The sequence below is a fragment of the Geotrypetes seraphini genome, chromosome 1, assembly GCF_902459505.1.
Source record: "Geotrypetes seraphini chromosome 1, aGeoSer1.1, whole genome shotgun sequence".
In the NCBI taxonomy this organism is placed as follows: Eukaryota; Metazoa; Chordata; class Amphibia; order Gymnophiona; family Dermophiidae; genus Geotrypetes; species Geotrypetes seraphini.
The window spans coordinates 423,715,314-423,731,951 of record NC_047084.1 but is presented as its reverse complement, the minus strand read 5'-3'; the positions used below and the strand labels follow the sequence as shown (position 1 = coordinate 423,731,951).

The 16,638-nt window shown below is 39.7% G+C and overlaps 1 protein-coding gene across 9 annotated transcripts in view; it reads left to right on the top strand.

The window, feature by feature from the left end:
• Positions 1–16,638, top strand: part of MPDZ (multiple PDZ domain crumbs cell polarity complex component) — a 550,514-nt gene that overhangs the window by 469,477 nt on the left and 64,399 nt on the right. For all 9 annotated transcript variants that reach the window (XM_033918951.1, XM_033918923.1, XM_033918958.1 and 6 more), the window contains one exon: positions 1,792–1,832. In XM_033918951.1, coding sequence (XP_033774842.1) covers positions 1,792–1,832 — 41 coding nt within the window. The remainder of the gene's footprint in view (positions 1–1,791; positions 1,833–16,638) is intronic.

The following is a 16,638-nucleotide window of genomic DNA, read 5'->3' as shown; positions in this document are numbered from 1 at the left end:
TGTGCACTAAGGCTCATATTCTATAATGACACCTTAACGTAGGCACTGGTAGGTACCCTATCGGCGCCTAAGTGATAGATGCCATTTAAAAGACGTTTTAAAATTATTTTCAAAGCACCTACTGGCACCTAAAAATCCAGCACTAGAATCGCACCTAATGCCACTGCAGGCGTGGCTAACACTGGAAATGGTGTTAGGTGCCATAAAGTGCCTACACAGGTGCGGGTAATGTAGGCCTTGAAACCTCTGGCTTACATTTCTGGTGCCTACCTTTGCTAGTGGCACAATTCTCTAAACAGCGCCATTGCATGATTGGCACGCTATCGGCCGACAAGGACACCACTTAGAGAATCCGGGCCTAAGGGTCTGATTCTATATAGGATGCCTACATTAGGTGCCCTAATTATAGCTGCTTAGCAGCACCTAAGTTCGGGATCTGCACAGAATTTTTTTTTTTTTTAATTTGTTTATTCAGCATAGCAATTGACTATATGACACAATTTTATTTGGCACGTCTATGAGAACTAAATGTCAAATATCTGCTAATAATAGCAAGCTTTTGATGATATTGACAGGAGTTGCCATCCAACAAATAACATATAATTGGAATGATTGTAAAAGACTGAATTATTGTTTCTGGTGGAACTCAGTTTGTCACGTGTATAAAATGGAAAGAACGTTGGCAGTTCAAAAAGGTTACTATAATAAATTTAAGGATGTGTGGAGACCATTATTAAAGTATTATAATGAATAATTTACACTTTTCCCAATTTTAATACTCATGTGGATTTGGGGTGGGAAGGGGGATTCTTGGTTTTCCACTAATAATATATTTATGAATGACATAAGATATTATTTTCATGTGGTATATTTTAGTTGTATATGAATTTGGGAGGGGGTGGGGGTTAAATCTTCTTGTTGTATGATATTATAGATTTTCAAGTGATGTTGTACTATAATTGTTTGATTTTTACTGTACACTTGATGTAAGTTATAAAATGAATAAAGAAATAAAAAAAAAAAAAGGCTATGCTGGTTTTCAACCAATCAATGAAAAACATGAATTAAACTATTTAAGAGTTCAACACCGAACTCTTAGGGCACCTAGCGATGCCTAAATGGAGATGCCCCCCATTCCTGTCTGAAAAAGTAGGCGTATTTAGGGGCAGACAGACACTGATAGGTGTGATCTATAAATGGTGCCTAGGAGTTGATTGACAATTGTGCCGGGTACCACCTACAACATAGACATCACTAAGTGTTTATAGAATCAGGCCCTAACTGATAACAGAGTTAATTTGGGAAAACCTAGCACCTTCTAAATAGGATGCAGTAAACGTTCCTGCATTAATTTTTTGCAGATATCACACCTGCAAATAAAACAAATTATCATGTTAAACCTGGGCTTAGCATGTGAGGAATGTCCTACCTTAGAATGTGTTAAGCCCAGATTTCTGCACATTTTGGTAAAATGGCTCTTTAATGGTAGAATTTTATTTACTGAGATCTCTGCAGGCTTTCTTTCAGTGTAAACTAAAATCATACCACAAAAATGTTGCTTTTAACTGACCTATTATATTATCTGTCACTGCCTGCTTTTTGTTTCATTGTCTGTTAGATTTTACAATAATTTTTTATTGAATGCTTTGGGTAAGAACATCTCATATATGTAAAAAAAATAAATGAACTTGTTACTATAGTATATTTATGAATCAATAGCTGAACAGAACTGTTGAGAAAATATTTTAGAAACAATTAAATATATTTTTATTAAATTATATTTTATTGTAGCATCTGATATACAAGGCCTAAGAAAAGTGGAAATAAAGAAGGTATGTTTGAGCATGAAATGTGCATGTACTAGCCAACCTGATCCAGTTGTTAGTGCTGCAGTGTCATATGAATGAAATTTGTCACCATTTTAGAGGTGTAAAGTAATAGCACTGCTTCCACACTAAGCTTCATCAAATACTGAAATAGAAACACAGGCAAAAATATGTTAGCAAATTTTATGTGGTCACTATAACAGAGTGGAGTTACAAAAGGAGAGATATGAGCTGCTTGCCTTAAGTAGACCAAGTTCTTCTACATACTTAATTAGAAACATAAGAATAGCCTTACTGATTCAGACCAGGGGGTCAGTCTAGCCCAATATCCCATCTTCATGGTGGTCAATCCAGGTCACAAGTACCTGACAAAAACCCAAATAGTAGCAACATTCCCTGCTACCGATCCCAGGGCAAGCATTGGCTTCCCCCATGTGTGTCTCAATAGAAGACTGAACTTTTCCTCCAGGAACCTTTTTTAAAACCAGCTACTTTAACCACTCTTACTACATCCTTTGGCAATGCATTCCAGAGCTTAACTATTCTTTGAATGAAAAAATATTTCCTCCTTTTGGATTTAAAACATTCCCTGTAACTTTGAGTGTCTCCTAGTCTTTGTATTTTTTGATAGAGTAAAAAATCGATTCACTTGTACCTTTTTCTACACCACTCAGGATTTTGTAGACTTCAATCATATCTCCCCTCAGGAATGTCTGTATATGCTACTTTTGCTCAGCAAAAGAATCCCTGGTTGAAAACCAGAGGTTGCAGCTCCAATAAAGAATCCCTTCCAATACTGAGCGTTTGGAATAGGGGTGTAGAGATTTTGTTACCATCAAATTGGAACCTTTCAGGGGACTTATGGGGGCTCAGAGCTCCCCTCGGTGCTTATAGAAGAAGTGAACATCAGGTCTCTGAGCCCCTTTAAGGAAGTATACGTATCTATTGAAAGAGTTCTATATGAGTGAGGGACCAAGTAGATGGTCCCTTAAACATTGGAAGTGGTGGATAGGTTGCTGCAACTAATAATGCATAAGTTCCTGGAGAAGTAGCCTAATAGTTAGTGCAGTGGCCTGAGACCCTGGAGAACTGGATTTAATTCCCACTGCAACTCCTTATTACTCCTTATGACTCACTTAATTCTTTGTTACCCCAGGTGCAAAATAAGTATCAGTATATATTACAGTAATATAGTAAATGACGGCAGACCCAAATGGTCCATCCTGTCTGCCCAACCGTATATGCTCTATAAATTAATGATTTAATTTAAATTGTCCTTTTTCTTAGATGTTTCTTGGCCAGAAACCCAGTGCTCTGCCTGGTACTTGTATTGCTTAGGTTCCATCTACTGGAGTCTCTGTCAAAGCTCACTCCAGCCCATCTAAACCATCACAGCTGTCAAAGGCCTCCCCAGCCCATCCTCAACTGAATGGCCATATACAGGACCCAGACCATGCAAGACTTCCCAGTACTGGCCTTAGTTCTTCAATATATACCATTATTTTCTGATTAGAGATCCTCTGTGTTCATTCCATGCTTTTTTGAACTCTCACCATTTTCCTATCCACCATCTCCCTCAGAGCGCATTTCAGGCATCAACTACCTTCTCCATAAAGAATTTCCTAACATTATTCTTGAGTCTACCACCCCTCAACGTCAAATTATGTCCTCTGGTTTTACCAAAAGAAGGTGCCCCCGCTGAGTCAGACCAGAGTTCCATCTTGCTCAGCGGTCCGCTCCCGCGGCGGCCCATCAGGCCTAGTGCCTGAACAGTGGTCCCTGATTAATTTTATAACTTACCTCTAATCCCATCCCTATAATCTACCTCTACTCTTATCTGTACCCCTCAATCCCTTTGTCTTCCAAGTACCTATCCAAAGCTTCTTTGAACCCCTGTAGCGTGCTCCTGTTTATCACATCCTCTGGTAGCGCGTTCCATGTATCCACCACCCTCTGTGTGAAAAAGAACTTCCTGGTGTTTGTTCTAAACCTCTCCCCTTTCAATTTCTCTGAGTGCCCCCTTGTACTTATTGATCCCCTTAATTTGAAAAATCTGTCCCTGTCTATTTTTTCTATGCCCTTCATGATCTTGAAGGTTTCTATCATGTCTCCTCTAAGTCTCCGCTTTTCCAGGGAGAAAAGCCCTAGCCTTTTCAGTCTGTCAGTATATGAGAAGTCCTCCATACCCTTTATTAGCTTTGTTGCTCTTCTTTAAACTCTCTCAAGTACCTCCATGTCCTTCTTGAGGTACGGCGACCAGAACTGAACACAGTACTCCAGGTGCGGGCGCACCATAGCACGATACAGTGGCAGGATGACTTCCTTCTTTCTGGTCGTGATACCCTTCTTAATGATACCCAACATTTTGTTTGCTTTCCTTGAGGCTGTTGCACACTGCGCCGACGCCTTCAATGTTGTGTCTACCATCACTCCAAGGTCTCTTTCAAGGTCGCTCACCCCTAGCGCTGATCCCCCCCCCATTTTGTAAGTGAACATCGGGTTTTTTTTCCCTATATGTATGACTTTGCACTTCCCTATGTTGAAACTCATTTGCCATTTTTTGGCCCATTCTTCCAGTGTTGTCAGATCTTTTTGTAGATCTTCGCAGTCCTCCATGTTATTTACTTTGCGATATAGTTTGGTGTCATCCGCAAATTTAATAACCTCACATTTTGTTCCTGCCTCCAGGTCGTTAATAAATATGTTGAAAAGTAGCGGTCTAAGCAGTTTTACAATCAGGTACTCAAGTATTTTTCCCTATCTGTCCCGGTGGGCTCACAATTTATCTAGCATACCTGAGGCTATGGAGGACCGAGTGACTTGCCCAGGGTCACAAGGAGCAGTGCAAGGTTTGAACCCACAACCCCAGGGTGCTGAGGCTGTAGCTCCAACAACTACGCCACACACTCCTCCTCTACATTAATACCTTTCAAGTATTTGAACATTTGAATCATATCTCCCCTGTCCCTCCTTTCCTCTAGGGCAGTGTCTCCCAAACTTCGTGAGCCCCGTCTTGAGGGCCTCCGTGCCACTGTGCATGCACAGATATTGACGTGATATCACGCATAGAAACATAGAAATAGACGGCAGATAAGGGCCCACGGCCCATCTAGTCTGCCCACCTTAATGTCCCTCCCCTACCTTTGCCCTGTGAAGAGATCCCATGTGCCGATCCCATTTGGCCTTAAAATCAGGCACGCTGCTGGCCTCAATCACCTGTAGTGGAAGACTATTCCAGCGATCAACCACTCTTTCAGTGAAAAATAATTTCCTGGTGTCACCTCGTAGTTTCCCGCCCCTGATTTTCAACGGATGCCCTCTTGTTGTCGTGGGACCCTTGAAAAAGAAGATATCTTCCTCCGCCTCGATGCGGCCCGTAAGATACTTGAACGTCTCGATCATGTCCCCCCTCTCTCTGCGCTCCTCGAGCGAGTATAGCTGTAATTTGTCAAGCCGTTTTTCGTATGGTAGATCCTTGAGTCCCGAGACCATCCGGGTGGCCATTCTTTGCACCGACTCCAGTCTCAGCACATCCTTGCGATAATGCGGCCTCCAGAATTGCACACAGTATTCCAGGTGGGGCCTCACCATGGATCTATACAATGGCATAATGACTTCCGCCTTACGACTGACGAAACCCCTTCGTATGCAGCCCATGATTTGTCTTGCCTTGGACGAAGCCTGCTCCACTTGATTGGCAGACTTCATGTCCTCACTGACGATTACCCCCAAGTCTCGTTCTGCTACCGTTTTTGCTAGGATCTCGCCATTAAGGGTATAAGACTTGCATGGATTCTGGCTGCCCAGGTGCATAACTTTGCATTTTTTGGCATTGAAGTTGAGTTGCCATGTCCTAGACCATCGCTCCAGTAGGAGTAGGTCGTGCATCATGTTGTTGGGCACTGAATCTTCGTCTGTTGTGCATTTGCCCACTACATTACTCAGTTTGGCGTCATCGGCGAATAATGTTATTTTACCTCGAAGCCCTTCTGCCAAGTCTCTTATAAAGATGTTGAATAGGATTGGGCCCAAGACTGAGCCCTGTGGTACTCCACTAATCACCTCCGTCATTTCGGAAGGGGTGCCGTTCACCACCACCCTTTGGAGCCTACCTCCAAGCCAGCTCCCAACCCATTTCGTCAATGTGTTACCTAATCCTATAGAACTCATCTTGCTCAGTAACCTGCGGTGTGGTACGCTATCGAATGCTTTGCTAAAGTCCAGGTACACGATGTCCAGGGACTCCCCAATATCCAGCTTCCCCGTTACCCAGTCAAAGAAGCTGATCAGGTTGGATTGGCAGGATCTCCCCTTAGTAAATCCATGTTGTCGGGGATCCCGTAGATTCTCTTCATCCAGGATCTTATCTAATTGGTGTTTGATTAGAGTTTCCATTAGTTTGCTCACTATCGATGTTAGACTCACTGGTCTGTAGTTTGCTGTCTCCATCTTTGAGCCTTTCTTGTGGAGTGGAAGCCTTTCTTGTGGAGTGGAATGACGTTAGCCATCCTCCAGTCCAACGGGACGCTGCCTGTACTAAGGGAGAGGTTGAAGAGCGCGGACAGTGGCTCTGCCAAGACATCACTCAGCTCCCTAAGCACCCTGGGGTGCAGGTTGTCCGGCCCCATTGCTTTGTTAACCTTGAGCTTTGACAGCTCACCGTAGACACTGCTGGGCGTAAACTCAAAGTTACTAAACGGGTCAACTGAGCCAACCCTTGTCTGTAGCTGAGGGCCGAGCCCTGGCGCTTCTCGGGTGAAGACATGTGCACAATGTCATCGCATTGACGTCTACATACTTCTGAAAGCCCTTGAGCCGTGGACCCCAATTTAGTGTGTCCTTCAACCAGTTACTTACGCCTTTAATTCTTACAGAGTTAGTAACTTTCTGCTACAACTGTTAAAGAAATTCAGAGATTCGCAGAACTCTTCCAGTAAAAAAATTAGCAGAATCCTCTTTCAGTGCCACATTTCAGCACACCTTGACCTCCAATGTAGGGTCTAGTTCACACAAGCATTATAAGTGTCTCTACCTATCTCACCAAATCATAGTAGTTGAATTTGCCTTTAAAGGTTCTACAAGTTTAAGACCCTAAGTCTGCATCCCTCCAGGCAAAGATTCTTTTTTATTATTATAAATCTTTATTAATTTTCCATTCAAAAACAGTGCTTTTTTAAAAAAAATTCATACAGTTAGTTTCAAAATAGCACTACAATCGATCAAATAAGTATTACAATACATTTCCTTCCCCCAACCTAAATCATATATATATTAGTTATTTATTCATTTTGACCCTTTCAATAAGTGAAAACATCAAAGAAAACATTTTACACGTTAATCCTCCCTTAATATCTTTCCAAGTCGTAAGCAGAGTAATATCCCTCCCCCCTTCCCATAATATCAAACAAATTATCTATTGGTTCTCAAAACTATATTCTATAATAAATATATTAGTATATTAATCATTTATGATCATTTAGAAATTGTTTTCAGAACCCCCCAAAATATCCTCTCCTCCTTACAAATTTTCAGGACAAATAAAAATTAATTTAAAATAATATTTCCCTTCCCCTGGATATGCAATAATACATCAATTAAATAATACTATAATAATTCTGCATAAGACATCAATGGGCCCCATATTAATTTGAAATTTTTTGTATTTCCTATCAAGTCAGCATTCATTTTCTCGTATTTATAAATTAAACATAAATTTGCCCACCAGAATGTAAAGTTAAGTCGGTCCCAGTTTTTCCAATTTCGTGTGATCAATTGAATAGCAGTACCCTTCATAATTTAAAAAAGTCATCTTTTATATTTGTCTAAGGGATCCTTAACATATAATATAGTACCACAAATCCCTGCTTAATAAGTCAAAGGGATCACGACTTCTCGAATATTATTATGTCCCCAAATCAATTTCGAAAACATTAAAATCATAGGGCAATTAACAAGCTTCTGATGATTCTTACTGGTGTGGGGATCCAGCAAATAACGTTTAATTGGAAGAATTGTTCTAGACTAAACTACAGCTTCTGGTGGAACTCAGTTTGTCATCTGTACAAAATGGAAAGACTACTTGCAGTACAAAATGGACATTTTAAAAGGTTCCAGTATGTGTGGAGGCCAATAATAGATTATTATAATGATTAAGGTTGTTGTTATTATTCTTTTTCCTTATGTGATAATTTGAAGGAGTGGGAGGGGGGTTATGATAATTTAAATAAATATTTGCATACATATTTGCAGATTTTAGCTTAATAATACACATAGGAAGTATAATATATGTGTATAGATATGAAAGGGGGTGAGAAAAAATTTGGGGGAAATATATTGTTATGGAATTTCAAGTGATAATGTAATATGATGAGTTATATTTATTGTACGCTTGATGTATATATTAAAAGGAATAAAGATTTGGGGAAAAAAAATCATAGGGCAATAAAACAGTAAGTGATCCATTGTTCCCATTTCTAGGTGACAGTGCCAGCATCTATTAGACCTTGACTTATCTAACTTATTCAATCTAACCGGGGTCCAAAAAGAACGTTGTAACAAAAAGAACCAAGTTTGTTTTATAGATGCCGACACTGTACATCTCAACCTCCAAGACCAAATCCGTGGCCATCGAGATACAGAAATATACTGCTTAATCCCGATGCTCCAAATATCTCTAAGAGCATTTTTGGGTTTATTATGCATAAGTTCAGATATTAATTTATACCACCTGGCAGCTTGATGTCCAAACATATCTTCCTGAAAGCAGAGGAATTGCAAGCTATAGTAATTTTTAAAATTATGCCAATCAGGGAATCCTTTCTGAATAGCCTGCTTCAGTTGCAACCATTTATAAAATTGAAATTTAGAGATACCAAAAGATTGTTGCAACCATGAAAAGTCAAGCAATTTTCCATTTGAAATAACATCTTCCAATGTTCTTATGCCAGTCTCCAGGCAAAGATTTAAAAAATTTTGATGTACAGTATACCCCCCCGCGAATTTGCAGTTCGTGAATCGCAGACTCAGTCTTTCGCGGTATTTTCCGACCACCTCTTTCAGGAACTAAAGTTAGGCTACACCAATCAGGAGCTGCTTTGACATGCTATCTGGAGTGTCAAAGCAGCTCCTGATTAGTGTAGCCTGACTTTAGTTCCCGGAAGAGGCGGTTGGAAAATACTTAGAATAATCCCGCACCTGACTTTCAGCACCCGCCGCCACCCCAGCTGCCCTCTCCTGCCTCTGATCCGCTCCTAAACCACATTTGTGCTTTGTCAAAATTTGCGGGTGCTTCTGGAATGGAACCCCCGCAAATTTCAGAGGAGTACTGTAGTGGGAAGAACAGTTTTCCAAGCAGCTATATTAGTTCAAGAATAGTGCATATAAACTACAGATATTACATTATCACCATTCTCATTTAGAACATACTATTTTGCTGGGTAAGTCTCTTTTTATCCAGCAACACATGGATTCAGATGACATAGATGAATTCCTGAAAGTTTTGAAGAAGCAATCACTCAATTTGATGTATATTTCCATCAATATTTTTTTCCCAAAATGATAGTTACTTTAAAAACATAAGCTGCAATTCTTAGACTATGTAGATATTTTATTTTACTATCTAGAACTGCAGGGTTACAATAAGAGCATATAGAATGGCTTTGCTCTGCACATCATAGCTTCAATAAGATTTTAGTGATTGCTGTACTGATAGGCCATATATATGTAACATTATGTTTGGGAGATTAAGAATAAATATTGCATATCAAAGGTCATTGCTCCATGTTGTGTGAACTGTCAACTCCAATGTCTAATCAGCCTAGCACATCCTGCTGATCTCAATTGTTCTTTTATAGAAGTCAATTTAACACTTTTTTCTGAGAATACACTATTGACAATATATCCAACTCTGCAAGAGCAACATACATCTGAAGCATACCACCAGGAAGAAAGGCCCAGGAAAGAAAGCAGAAATTAACCACAATCTCTGCTAATCTAAAAAAAATATGCCAGCTTTTTGACTTTCTTCCAGGAGGGAGTCAAATCTTGCAAAGCATCACATTGAACATATGGGTTCTCAAAATAGCTTACCAGAGTTGCATAATAAATGTTGGCAATCCAATTCCAATAAGCATCCATCCAAACTATCATCAAAGCAACTCCAGCATATTTCTTTTAGCCACAGAAATACAGTCTCTCTTACAATCATGTACAATAGATAAATTGCCAGATTCAAAAAGGACAAGGTTGCTATTCAAGATATTCCTCATTCAAAATGTCTTAAAATATAGCTTTTGAAAATAGTGATTTGGATGTTTTAGCAAGAAAAACATGCAAATGCCACTTTATGCCATTCTTGGACATTTTCTCTCTTGAAAATGAGCCCCCTTACATCATAAAACAATGTATCAACACATGTATGATGTTCTTATTGTAAATATTGACTGTATACTAAGGCTCCTTGCTCACATGGTATCCTCATGTAGTTAGACAAAGCAAACTAATTTGTCATAAAACGTCTATCAGCCAGTGTTTCCCCTGAGACAAGCAAAATAGAAAGTGGAGGAAAAAAAGCCACAAACTCACTTAGCAGCTATTGCATCAAAATTGCATAGATGCTGCCATAAATCTTATCACTGGCATAAAAAAACTTCCCTTTCAAAACCAAGACTTGTCTCAAAGTGAAAAAAAACTGCATTTGTGCAATAGAACAGTACTCACCTTTTCTCTTATGGATCCTACTTTTTCATCTTCACAGTACAATTCCACAACCTTTAAAAAAAAATGTTAATTATCCACTTCATTCCCTCTCTTGACAATGTTCCTTGTTTTGCTGGTATAAACCAGTTGCTTCAGGAGATTAACATTAACTCACTAGTTCATACACTAATGCTATTTTAGGAAAGCTTGAAATATAAAGCCATCACTGATCTTGCTTCCATTTCTATTTCACTTCCGGAGTGGCATCATAATTTTAAAAAAAAGCATGCCTTTCAAGTTTTGATTTAACCCACTAGGCCAAGTAGCATCCATTGTATAAATCTATCACTGCTCCCTTTGGTGAAGACTTCCTTTAGTATTGCCATGCTGTGGAAACTACTACTACTATTGATTATTTCTATAGCGCTGAAAGGCATACAAGGCGCTGTACATTTAACATTCAAGGATATTTGTTCAAGTACTGTGCACAGTGACTTGTCACGGGATCAACCCCCCTCTTATGTTCAACATTATAATGGTGCTCAAATAGTCGCATTTTTAATTGTCTTGAAGTATGACCTACTCTATGTAGCATAGCTGAAATGGAAAAAATAAATCACATTGAAAAAAAACCACATGTGGTCAAAGATTTTAACTGCACCATCCATATCAATGGAATTTTCACTATCCCTTTCCAACATAATATTGCATACAGCACATCTCCCATGTTGATAATGTCCATAGCCTGTTAATGCCTCTTTCAGTCCACACATCTAATAAACAGAGTTGAACCTTCATATTACTGTTCCTGCAGTAAGATAATAAATGATCCATATTTTGAAAACATTGATGAGATTGAAGCATCCCTCAATATAGTTTAATGAGTTAACTACAAAGTTGTATCCTTCTCCCCTACCTACCATCCACTCTCCTGAACTTCAACCTCGCACCTCCCCTTCATCCTTCACCCAAACAGCTCAGGAAGCTTCTCCTGTCTGGCCCCTCCCCACTTGTCCCCCCTGTCAACTACTGATGACCTTTCTGCCTTCTCTGTAATCACAATGGAAGAAACTGCACAACTTCTGTCCTCATCCAAGCCTACTACATGCCCCTCATACCCTATTCCCACCCCTCTACTCGACCCCATCTCACATACTGTTATCTCTCCCATATGCCATATTCTCAATCTATCTCTTTCCACTGCAACTGTCCCTGCTGCCTTCAAACATGCGGTGATTAAGCCGCTTCTCAAAATCCCCTCGCTGGACCCCTCCTGCCCATCCAGCTAATCGCCCTGTCTCCCTTCTTCCGTTCCTATCCAAGATACTTGAGCGTGCTATTCTCCATCGCTGCCTGGACTTCCTTTCAACTCAACAGATTCTCGATGCTCTACAATCTGGTTTTCGCCCAAACACTCAGCAGAGACTGCCCTCACTAAGGTCTGCAGTGACTTGTTCATGGCCAGGTATAAGGGCCTTTACTCTATCCTTATCCTTCTTGACCTGTCTGCTGCCTTTGATACTGTAAATCACAATTTACTCCTCGATATGCTGTCCTCATTTGGATTCTATGATTCTGTCCTCTCCTGGTTTGCCTCCTACCTTTCTCAATGCACCTTTAGTAAATGTATTGGTGGGTCCTCGTCTGCTGCTACCCTGCTAGCTGTTGGTATACCCCAGGGTTCTGTCTTAAGACCTCTTCTCTTTTCTCTCTACACCTCATCCCTCGGTGCCCTGATCTCTTCCCATAGCTTCCAATATCATCTTTAAGCTGATGACTCCCAGCTCTACTTCTCTACACCTGAAATTTCACCTAAAGTCCAAGAAAAAAGTCTCTGCTTGTTTGGCTGACATTGCTGCCTGGATGTCCTGCCGTCATCTGAAACTAAATATGTCCAAGACTGAGCTGCTCCGCTTTCCTCCTAAACCCTCTGCTCCTCCTCCTCCTTTCTCCATCTCTGTAAATAATACTGTCATTGTTCCAGTCTCCTCTGCTCGCAACCTTGGAGTCATCTTCGATTCTGACCTCTCATTTTCTATGTATATCCAACATGCTGCTAAAACCTGTTGCTTCTTTCTCTTCAGTATCACCAAAATTTGCCCCTTCCTCTCTGAGCACACTACCCCCGGACCCTTGTCCAAGCTCTTGTAACCTCACGCTTGGATTACTGCAATCTACTCTTAACTGGTATCCCTCAGTGTCGCCTCTCCCCCTTGCAATCTGTGCAAAACTGCTGCATGACTCACCTTCTACCAACCTCGCTAGGTTCATGTCACCCCTCTCCTTAAGTCACTTCACTGGCTCCCCATCTGCCATTGTATACAGTTCAAGATCTTATTGCTGACCTACAAGTGTGTTCATTCTGCTGCTCCTCAATATCTCTCCTCACTTCTCTCTCCTTATATACCTCCCAGAGAACTCCATTCCTCAGATAAGTCACTCTTATCATTACCCTTCTTCTCCACAGCCAGTTCCAGACTTTGTTCCTTTCATCTAGCTGCCCCCTATGCCTGGAATAAATTACCCGAGTTTGTTTGTCAAATCCCTTCCCTTGTTTAAAAGCAGACTGAAAACCCATCTTTTTGATATAGCTTTCAATCCTTAACCCTACTCTTCTGTCCTTGAACCCAGCCAGCTGATTAACCGTTCCCCTTAACTATATCTATGGCATCTTGTTTGTCTGTCTTGCCTGTTTAGATTGTAAGCTCTTTCGAGCAGGGACTGTTTTCTTACTCTTTGTGACTGTACAGTGCAGCGTGCGTCTGGTAACGCTATAGAAATAATTAATAGTAGTAATGCTTTTGCCCAATTCACTTGATAGCGATGAATATCGCATAACACAGGAAATCAGACTAGAGTTCTATCCAGTTCTTTAGATCTATAACTCAGTAATTGATCTCTAGAATTACATACAGCTTGCTTAATTAACCACATGACTTTGTTAGCCCCGTTCACCAAATTTCATCTTAAGAATGTTTGCTTGGGTCAAAAAATCTTCCTTAGAATGACAAATGCATTGATATCTTAAAAACTGTGACACTGGAAGACTATTCTTGAGCAGGATGCATACTTGAAGAGTACAACAAAATTTCCTATCAGTCTGTTTTGTGTAAACTGTAGTAATGAGTTGACAATCTTTTCTCAAAATCTTTACATCTCATTTCTCATTGTGAAGTTCAGAATGATATCCCTGCAATGGCAGCTGAATGGAACCAGCATTGTCAACTTATAATAAAGAAAATTGCCATAAACTTATTTATAAAATGATCATTCCATTGGTGGCAGGCGCTGTCAGATACACAGAAGCACTGCATGTTCAGGCAGTCTCAGTACAAACTCATATTAATAACATGCATTACTGTCAGGCTGGAGAGTCCACATCTTTTGCTTAAAAGCTGAAGGCCGATGAATGCAACAGGAGAAAAAAAAATTACATATCAATCTGCTTGAAATTCAAGCCATTAACTACTTTATCCAAGCTTTCAAACAGGTGATTGTAGGGAAGTTCATCCTTCTTTCCACATCAAATAACCATATTCTGTATCAGCAAGCAATGGGAATACAGGCTTTGAAAAGCTGCTGTGCATATTTAGAGTTTAATGATCTCCTTAGGAAATTTCTTGCAGAACTCCTGTTTTCTAGGTGACTTTATCAATGTAGCAAGCTGTATAAACCACAAAATGAATCCTTACAAATGGTTACTTAATAATGTTATCATTCAAAACCTATTCAATTGGTGGGGATTTCTTATCTTAGATCTGTTCTTAAAGAAATAAGAAATCTCAGCTATTTTTGTTAAGACATCTTACTGCATATTGTATAGGTTAGCAAACTGCATTCTCCATCCCAATGGTAAGAATACACAAGAATGGAGAGTGTGAAATCTCTCACTATATAAGACCTGATTTGAGGGGGGTAGTACAATGCAATATGAACATATAAACCAAAACTCAAATATTTCACGGAAAAGACCCTACTGGGGAACTGAAATTGATAAAATTTCCAACTGTATCCCCTGGGCTGACAACTCATAAATAAACAATCACTACAGCCTAAATGAGTTTGCCCCATATATCATAATGTCTGCCTTTTAGTGATCAGTGAAAAAAATCAAAATCCAAAATAGTGAGAACATATATATGCATTGCACACCCTCCTGACTCAGAGGTGTCTTCAATTTTCTGTTAGCTGGACGTTACTATCCCTTTTCCATTAACTGCACAAATAATATGCAAAACGCAATGAAAAAATATTAAATATCCAAAATATCAGACTTAACTGTTTTAAAAGGACTTTCTTTTAAAACAGATAAGTCTGATATTTTGGATATTTGATATTTTTACATTGCGTTTTTCATAACAATAACTGATTTAACATTTGTATTAAATGAATTGAATCTCTTACATACAATGGAATTTGTTAAACCGCATTTTCCCCCTCTTACTAAGGTGCGCTAGCTGATTTAGCGCGCACTAAATGCTAACATATAGCATAGTAGATGATGGCAGATAAAGACCCAAATGGTCCATCCAGTCTGCCCAACTTGATTCAATTTAATTTTTTTTCTTCTTAGCTATTTCTGGACAAGAATACAAAGCTCTACCTGGTATTGTGCTTGGGTTCCAACTGCTGAAATCTCCGTCAAAACCTACTCCAGCCCATCTACACCCTCCCAGCCATTAAAGCCCTCTCCAGCCCATCCTCCCCCAAACTGCCATATACAGACCATGCAAGTCTGCCCAGTACTGGCCTTAGTTCAATATTAATATTATTTTCTGATTCTAGATCCTCTGTTCATCTCCATTTTCTTCTCCACCACCTCTCTCGAGAGCGCATTCAGGCATCCACCACCCTCTCTGTAAAGTAGAATTTCCTAACATTGCCCTTGAATCTACTACCCCTCAACCTCAAATTATGTCCTCTGGTTTTACCATTTTCCTTTCTCTGGAAAAGATTTTGTTCTACATTAATGCCCTTCAAGTATTTGAACGTCTGAATCATATCCCCCCCCCCCCCCCCCGTCCCTCCTTTCCTCTAGCAGTAGGGATACCTAGTTCCTGGATGCTATAGGCAATTGCTTCCTGGAACAACTTTTCAAGGAAAATACAAGAGGAAATGCAATTGAGAACTTTGCAGCGCACGAAGATGGCTGGGTAGAGGATTAGCTCTGTTGTGACAGGCAAATTTTATTAAGATTTTGGCAGTTAAAATTAAAGAAAAGTGAAGGAAAAGAGAGAATTGAAGTAAGAAATGGCTTCGGGTAAAACTAGTAAAAGTAATCCGGTGAATTCAGGAGCAGGAAGTAAAAAAAGAACAAAAATTGATTCGGTATCCCCGACAGCGGTCCCTTTGCCTCAGGAAGAAATTGATAACAGTGATTTGATGAATGAACTTCAGAAAATTAAAGAAATAGTAAGTGATAACGCTAAAAATATAAAAGATGTGAAGAAGGAAATAGAGAGTCTGACAAATAGAATGCAGGCAGTTGACTTCAAAATTGAGCAGTTAGAAAAGCATGCTGAGAAATCTGAGGCAGAGATGCTGGTGTGTAAAAAAGATCACAGAGAAATAGAGGCGTTGAAAAAGGATTTTGAAGACTTATCAAATCGTGAAAGAAGGAATAATTTGCGTCTGATTGGGATACCTGAGGGGATTGAGCAGAATGATCCTATTCAATTTGTGACTAATTTTATCCCAAAGATCTTGCCATTTAAAAGTTCTTTTCCTTTGGAGATAGAAAGAGCACATCGGATACCGATGAAAAGATCAAATAGTCAGAAGGGTCCCCGTCCAATAATCTTTAAGCTGCTAAGACATCAGCAGGTGGTAGAGATTATAAAGCTGGCTAAAACAAACAAGGATCTTAAATGCCAGGATTCTAAGATCTTTATAGTACCTGACTTTGCAAAAGCTACAGCCTACAAAAGAAAACAGCTTTTGGATTTAAGACCTAAACTGAGAGCAATGGGAGCAAGATATGGATTGATATACCCTGCTATTATGAGGGTAACTTATGAGAATAAAACTTATAATTTTGAAGAAGCAGGCAAATTACAGGAATTTCTAGATCAATATAATTTGCCTATGGTTTCATGAAATTATTTAGAAAATGTAA